General features: G+C 40.7%; 1 protein-coding gene across 1 annotated transcript; it reads left to right on the top strand.

The window, feature by feature from the left end:
• Positions 1–1,841: 1,841 nt before the first annotated feature.
• LOC102208414 (carbonic anhydrase 4-like) lies at positions 1,842–7,507 on the top strand (the record flags this gene model as incomplete). Its single annotated transcript, XM_005755489.1, has 10 exons — positions 1,842–1,911; positions 2,012–2,038; positions 2,128–2,298; positions 2,452–2,600; positions 2,735–2,830; positions 2,996–3,074; positions 3,170–3,333; positions 3,447–3,621; positions 4,925–5,046; positions 7,395–7,507. Coding segments are annotated over 10 exons (1,166 nt in total), but the record flags the coding sequence as incomplete, so codon positions are not given.
• Between the last annotated feature and the right edge of the window lie 888 nt (positions 7,508–8,395).

Here is an 8,395-nt window from a genome sequence, read left to right as displayed (position 1 = left end):
CACAATAATAACGTAGTTACTGTAACGCGTTACTTAATAACGTGTTAGTCCCAACACTGATTATGGAAAATGTTAATTAAGTAGAATATTTTAAAAAACATATTGGATTTACTTATTAAAGGTGTGTTAATCTGATGAAGGTTAGCTTGCTAAATGTTGATCAGCTAAAGTGGGGTTTTGTGTTGATATTGGAGTGCAAAATTACTGATGGAAGATGGACAAGAAAAGATCGAAGCCATCAGGCCCTCAGTTTAGAAAATAAGAGAAAAGAAGTGTTTGTTTGGGGGAGGGACAGTTCACTCAGGGCACCAGACAGGCTAGGACCACCCCTGCACACAATCATACAAAAACACAAATAGATTGTGATTCTCCCCCCCGCACACGCACACACACACACACACACACACACGGTGTAACAGTCAAACGGTTGTCATTCTTCAATCAATCAAAATTTATTTATATAGCACATTTTTAAAGACCGAAGTACACCAAAGTGCTTTCCAGTAAAATCATGATACAGATAAAAATCACATTATAAAATATAAATTACAGATATAAATAAAATAATTACATAATCTAAATGCAAAGCCAGATGTAAATTATAATTCGCCTTGAATGCCAAGTTAAACAAATACGTTTTTAGACGTGATTTAAAAGACTGAATGGAATCTGATGCGCGAATATGAAGAGGAAGAGTATTCCATAACCTGGGTGAGGCAACGGCAAAGGCACGGTCTCCTCTGGTCTTCAGCCGAGACCTAGGTTGCACTAAGAGCAGTTGGCCCGATGATCTTAGTGCTCTCTGAGGGCTATACACTGCACAGTTCTTCCTTGAGTATAACAATAAATGAAATCACCACATTAAGAAAAAAATATCATTGTGATCGTTTTGAGATTGAATTGAAAGTATTTTGAGGAAAAAAAGTTTGCTATATATAACGGAGCGAAGGTGATTTTATTTCCACAGTGTTTTTTAAAGGAGGGAAACCTTCCTCCAAAGGGACAGAGCAGTGGAGCCGCCAAGGGAAAGCACACGAATTAAAAACTGTATAGTTAAAATATAATTTATTATATTTAAATTGTTAAAAAATATAAAATGAATTAAAACAACCCTGGCCAGGGGACAACACAATAAAAATCAATCGGCACCGGCCCGTACGCCGCCTCCAATTTCCCGCAGACGTGTAATCTGGCCTCCTGTTGCTGCAGCAGTCGAACCGCTCGCTCCGCGTCCCTGCTTGCTGGCGCTGTATTCTCCTCCTCCTCCTCCTGTAGACTTTATTCTTAAAAAGGTCGATTTAAAAAAAAAATTAAAGTCGCCATAATACCCCGTTGTACTTCCGCGAAATTATTGCGGAGAGATAAAGACCTACTCACGTGTCCCCTGGAGGTGGAGCCGGGCCAGCTGCAGGATGCACTGAGGAAATAAAAAGAGGTGAGCTGCATCTGAAAACAGGCTGAACGGACGCACAGGTGCATCAAAGGTAAGACACTGTGCTGCTCAGGTGAAGTGGACAAAAGAAAAAATTAGGCTACAGTCAGAAACCTGCATTTGTTGCATTCTTTTCTCTATTAACAGCAAACTGCAGCACTACAAATAAAATTGGTTAACTTTTAGAATTTAATCGTCAAAGTTTATATAAAGGTAAATTTGTCACTCCATATAGTAACCTGTCAATTAATGAATTCATTCATTCATGCAGAATCGGAATACTATATTACTTAACCAATTATTCTTTTCTGTGCTGTACATTTTTTTCCCGATTATTTTGATTTAATCTAATTTATAATTTTTTTAAATATATGCGATTCCAAACAATGTGGCTTTTTGGTCGTTTCAGATGAAGTGGTTTGAAGTTGTTACCCTTGCTGTGTGCGTCCTCGTACCTGCCGCTCACTCCCAATCAAAAGGTGTGTACTTCATTTAGGAATTTACTGTTACACTGAATTTCTAATTATGTGAATCTAAATGTTCTGTTTTTTCACCCCCTTCTTTTTTTTCTTCATCCAGCCTGGTGTTATCACCTCCCATCCTGCAGTAAGTACCCAATATCTCCATTATCTATTATATTGTTGCCCACTAAGTGACCCCTCCTCGGTGACTTTACGTGTCCTTTCTGTTTATAGATGACACAACCTGGCCAACAATTTCCTCCCAGTATTGCAACGGCACCCGACAGTCACCCATTAACATCGTCTCAGCATCTGCCACACCGAACGACAAACTGACTGAATTCACTTTTTTGAAGTATGACGACACCTCCGCAATGACGTCAATAACAAATACTGGCAACACAGGTGAGCACCGGGAGTTTGTGGCTACAAAAGTGTGTTGTCATGGGGTTTCTGTAAACTTTGTATCTCAATTGGCCTTGCGCCTGAATTTTTCCTTTGACTCCTCGCAGGTTAGGTGTAACTTTATCGTGTTTTTGTTTTTTCACCTTCTTTCAGTCCAAGTGACCCTTAAGAGCGGAGTTAAGATTTCAGGAGGGGACCTGTCCGAGCAATACGACAGCCTCCAGTTTCACTTGCACTGGGGCAACGGCTCCTCTGTCCCCGGCTCAGAGCACACAGTGGATGGAAAGCGCTATCCTATCGAGGTACACATTTTTTTTCTTGTTATTTTGGTGTATTTTTGAATATATTAATTTTAAATCTGTAAAAAGAAAAAAAGAAAAAAGAAAAACCCAACAGAAATAAACAAGCAAACGTCTGTATAACTTCATTTTCGCAGCTGCATATTGTGAACAGCAAGTCATCCTACAATGGAAATACAAATCTAGCCGTCAAAGACTCCACCGGACTTTCAGCACTTGGTTTCTTTATCGAGGTGAGAGAAGCAGTGCACGAGATGACGTAATGCTTACTGTGTTGTTCAGTATTGAGGCCTCACTCGATTTTTTATTTATTTATTTATTTATTTATTTTTTTGGGGGGGGTCTCTTTCCTCGTCTGTTATGGGGAATGCGTCAATACCCCTTTCTTTTTCTTCCAGGTAATGTCAGGCAACTCAACTGGCCAGCCGGATAGCTGGCGCAATTTGGCTTCTTACTTGCCCAACATCACAGAAAAAGGTGACTTTTTTTTTGTGGAAAACCTCCTCTTCTCTTTCTGACTCTAAATTGTGTCACCCGTAGTTCCTTCATGTAAGTCTTGTTTCTGTCCTCAGGCCAGAACGTTTCAATTGCAGCCGGGTTTTCCCTGGACGACCTGCTTGTCGGTGTGGATCGCACTAAGTATTACCGCTACCTTGGATCCTTGACGACCCCCGCTTGTCAGGAGGCGGTGGTCTGGACCGTTTTTAAGGAACCAATTAAAGTCAGTAAAGATCTAGTAGGTGTCATTTCATTTCTTCCTTGTGTCTCCTAATTGTCATTGCTGTGAGCACAGATGCACCGTTAGTGGTTCATACAGCTAACTGGAAACAAAATATGTCTCATGACCAGATTGACCTCTTCAGCACCACACTGCACTTCAACGACAGTTCATCACCAATCATGATAAACGTCTACAGAAGCCTGCAGCCTGCACAGAAAGTCTGGACTCAGAGCATCAAGGCCTCCGCCTCCACAACCTGCTTCTCCCTGAGCCTGCTACTTCTCAGTCTTGTACTGGGCTGGAGTTGGAGCTAAAATAGAAAGAGGATGTCATCAAGAACTTTGCCGATCAACCCGTTGCCTCACCTCAGCGCGCCTGTCTTTTCCCATTTAACTAAAACTGACTGATTTCTAATGTAGCTCTTTGTGTTTGACATAATCACGAAAAGTATGAAGAACAACTTATTAAGTTCAAGGCTACTTCTGTTCCGATCTTATCTCTCAACACTATCTCTTGATTATGGCTACCTGTGACAAAGCTTTTGCCTGTTGTCAGATTTGAGTCTGTATGATGAATGCACCTCGTGTATGCAACGTTTACTTTAAGCAGTGACATCGACATGTTTTCATTTTGCAAAGCCATATGGTCTGAGCAACTGAGATGTGTTCCATGTCCGTGTTGAGCTGCCAGAGCTACATGTGGGTGACACATTGCTTATGCCCTTAATACTGTACTGTGTTGCTTGAACATGAAGAAAACTGTGACTTTCTTGGTCTTATTAAATGACATCTAAAATTATTTGTGACTGTTTCTGCAGTTTTATTGTCTTTTTTTAATTCTTGGAAGTTTTCTTGAAGTTTCTCTGGAAGTTTCTCTGGAACTTTTAAAATGATACATATATGGGTGGAGTCCTCATCTGCATTTGTTACACTTAACTAGGACAAGCTGTCTGAGCTTTTGAGAGCTTTCTATTCTAGTTCACAAAAAGTGCGTAAACAATGAACTTTAACACAAAAGTCCCCAGTTTTATTCTGTGGTGGTTTAAAACCTGTGAAGCTGCCAATGTTTTGTTCACACTGTTATTAACCTTACATAACCCATGCCATTTGCTAACAAAGAAGAGTAAACAGACCTGTTTAAACTCAATCCGTCTAAAAGATTTGGCTGTTTTTTTGAATCAAATGTGTAATGGTTAACCATCAATGAAGTTGAAGAAAGGCGAAGGCCATTGAAATACGTGTGCACAATGACTTCTGTCAGAATTGCAGTTATTTTGATTTTAACTAAGCGAAACATATTTCACTGAAAAAAAAACTTTTAGAAAAAGTATCTGTACTTGGTCTCCTACATCTTGTCCCTGTCATCTTGCAGGTGTGTGTCCAACATTCCTGTTCCTTTTTCCCATCTTCTGTCACCAGGCTTTTAGAATTTAATAGAGGTTTGATTAGTCTAGCATGGAGAGCACGAGAGTCCAAATGACTTTGACACTGTCCTGCTTAAAACACTTGTGCAAGATACATATAAATAGACCATAATTTTACAGCATAACAGAAGCATAAACTTATTATCCTTATTTAAATTTTTGTTGTGTTTGTGATTTTTCTAGTAAGTAAGCCGCGTGCATTAGTTAAGGCCAACCCTTATAGTGATAAACTGAAGTTAGCAGTCACAGTGAACAGGGTAGACATTGCCAAGAGTGAACTCTTTGATGGCGACATCCCGTGCAAGGTGAGGAGGCAAACAGATTTCTCATAGTTGTTACACTGGAAGAAACACTAATAAGTAAATTAATAATGTGCAGTTATATCAATTTTGACAGATAGATCAGTTTAAATGTGATTTGCAGAGGAATATTTGGCATAAAAAATATTTACCTGTCTTAAAACACCATCTTACGTTCCTCCAATTAAACAGTACGGAGATTCTAAGACTCAATGACAGATGGCCTGATCAGTGACGAGCCCCAGTTTGTTCGGTTTTTCACTGAGAATGGTTTGAACATTGTGGACTACCTAACTGCAAGCTGGAAAGTCTGTATTGCTCTTTCAGCTACTACAGCACTGCCTATAGAAAAATATGGCATCTGCACGAGCATCATCAGAACAACAGAGTTCATCCTCAAAAGTAATGGCAGATAACAATCAGAGCAGACCAAGGAGGGAGTTAAGCCATGAAGGTATTCTTTTTTACAGTTGACCTGTGTTAGGGTTGAAAAATTTTGATTTTAGATTTAAATGATTAAATAAAGCTGTTTTAGTTATTTCATTTATACACAAGGCAATTCTGCTCATAGCGAGTTGGCGCTCCGTGTTTTGAGGGTCACGGAGCGCCAACTTGTTGGCGAAGACTGAGTGGATGACTGGGCTGAAATATTGAAGAGTGGACATAAAGCGCTTGAGGGTCCTTTTCTGCTGCACGCTTACATACACATGATAATGGTTTTCTATAAGTCTCTGGGTCAGAGAGTCCGAACAAGATATCCCGAAACAGACCTTAGAATCAGTGGAAGAACAGTAGATAATATGGTAAATGGCCTGTATTTGTATAGCGCTTTACTAGTCCCTAAGGACCCCAAAGTGCTTTACACATCCAGTCATCCACCCATTTACACACACTGGTGATGGCAAGCTACATTGTAGCCACAGCCACCCTGGGGCGCACTGACAGAGGCAAGGCTGCCGGACACTGGTGCCACCGGGCCCTCTGACCACCACCAGTAGGCAACGGGTGAAGTGTCTTGCCCAAGGACACAACGACCGAGACTCTGTTCTTAACCATGGTTTTAACTTTTTATGAGTTTTTTTTGCCGAGATGGAGATCTTCTACACCTTAGTTTTATTGTTGTTGGCGATATTCACCTGGAGTCAATTACTTATACACACGAGGAACTACTTGGATTATGGTGGTCCTGTTTGTCTATGTACGACTCTTCTAATGCTCGGACAGATATAATTCTTGGTGAGGATTTATTTGCCCGGTCAAACACTAATTTTGGAAAGCCCCGCCACTTGAGAAAATGCGGAAAGAAAGGTGGCGTGCGTCAGCGTGTAAGAAAACTTCGGAGGAAGAATCGTGTTCCTCTGGCTTCTATGATTCTGGCCAATGTCCAATCTCTTAGGAACAAAACGGATGAATTACAAGGGAATGTGCGTCATCTACAGGAATACAGGGAGGCTTGTCTGATGGCGCTTACCGAGACATGGCTGACCGATATGGACAGTGACACTTGCTGTTGTCACACTCCTGCATCTCTTGTGTAAGCATCTTGAGGCACCCCACACCTATGTAAGATTATTCTCCAAAAAGTTGATTCTGTTCATCTGGACGTAGCGTTTTGTGGGAGAAACATTTTGTCACTCATCCAAGTGACTTCTTCAGTCTCAGCTGACTGCAGGTTTCCCCAATCTTATAAACAGTACATTTGCATAATGACTGAAACCAGCCCACTGAGGGAACAATGGGCTGGGAGGTCAGTTCCTTAATCTTAATTTTGCAAATTCTCATGACCATTGATCAACAACCATTGACCAAAACCCACTGATCAAAGACCACTGATCAATGGCCATGAGCACCATTCACAGAGAGTTGGGGAATGGCTGCAATCACAGCATTGTAAGATGGCGAATGATGTACCCTTAGGCCCCCTCCTCGATTCAGAGATGGTCTTTCCCTTTTCACGTAAATGGCCTCTTTGACTCTGCACTCAAACCAGCGGCGTTCCTTCCTGTCCAAGGGGAGGAACCCCAGAAGTTTGAGAACCTGGCTGGTGGTGAGACAATAACAAAAGCTGTCAGCTATTATTGATGTTATAATTATTTTCTATTTAGTTTCATAACCATTTTCACAAAGCACCCTTTGAATTTTCCTTTATGATGGAAAATTCAAAGTTGTGATAGCCTTTACAGGCTATCACAATTTTCACATCTTTTCTTCATGTTGTTGTCATCATGTCAAATAGCAGATGAGTATTACAAAAGAAAGGTAGCATGATGCTTCCAAAATAACACAGGCCACCTTCATGTTGAGTAAAGCAGCTACTGGTGGTGGATAAGGTCTCAGTTGCTGTGCTCTTCCAGTCTCTGCTGTCCCAGATCTGGTGGGGTGATATGAAGAGGAAAACAGAGATTTGGAAGCTTCTGCTCGCGTTCTTCTGCCCGATCCTCTGCTACACCAACCTCATCTCCTTCAGGTAAGATGCATGTGTTTTTTCAGAAAGGTTGTACTTTTATGCAGATATTTTTAAAAAAACGTCTACATATTTTAAGTCATAGAAAACAAAGTGATCAGCTGGAGAAGGAGGAGGGAATTCCTATGAGGATGAGCTGGATCATGACACTAACAGTCTCTATGGAACCACAGTCTTCTCTTTCTCTGACATCAAGCACCTGTAATATTTCTACTTGCACACTTCAGTGTTAGTCTGTAGAGCATCAGTTTGTCAAGCAGTGATTATTCTGTTTTATAATGTTATCGCTTTACATTAGCTAAAGTCTACTAATTTACTCAAAATGTTTTTGTTACACGAGTGAAGTTGACTCAGAAGGTCACAGGAGTGGTGCCATGAAAGGTGAGTCCTGTTTAGAGAATAATCTTTGAATAAGTGTTGTCACTCACTACAAGAAGAAAGTCTGACTTCAGAAATTATTCTTTTCACCACATGCTGTCATTTTAGTTACCTGCTAATCTGTGTTTAATACAGGTGTGCCGTCCATTCATAGCTTCACGCTGGCGTCAGTTCTGGTTTGCACTGGTCACCTCATTTCTGGGCAATGTTCTGTTTCTCTTGCTTTTCGCTGTTGGTGGATTTCAAGCCTCCACCCCCCTCAGGTCCAGCTGCTACTGAGTGTGTGTTGTACTTCTGGATATTCACCCTTGTTTGTGAGGAGATCCGACAAGAGAGTGTAGAGAGACATCTTACTTAGAACTTTGTTCACCAAAAAGTTTGGTAAGTGTATAAAATGTCAAGTGAACAATTGAATGCAATAATATGCACCTAATTCAAATATTTTATTGAATTGCACGTAGTTGAAGGACAATATATCTAAAATGCCATTTCAATACAGTGGTTAGAATACTG

This window comes from Pundamilia nyererei, unplaced genomic scaffold, assembly GCF_000239375.1.
Source record: "Pundamilia nyererei isolate P.nyererei 1_Seehausen unplaced genomic scaffold, PunNye1.0 scaffold01654, whole genome shotgun sequence".
NCBI classification, from domain to species: Eukaryota; Metazoa; Chordata; class Actinopteri; order Cichliformes; family Cichlidae; genus Pundamilia; species Pundamilia nyererei.
The sequence above is the reverse complement of the archived record's forward strand: the minus strand, read 5'-3'. Positions and strand labels throughout refer to the sequence as shown.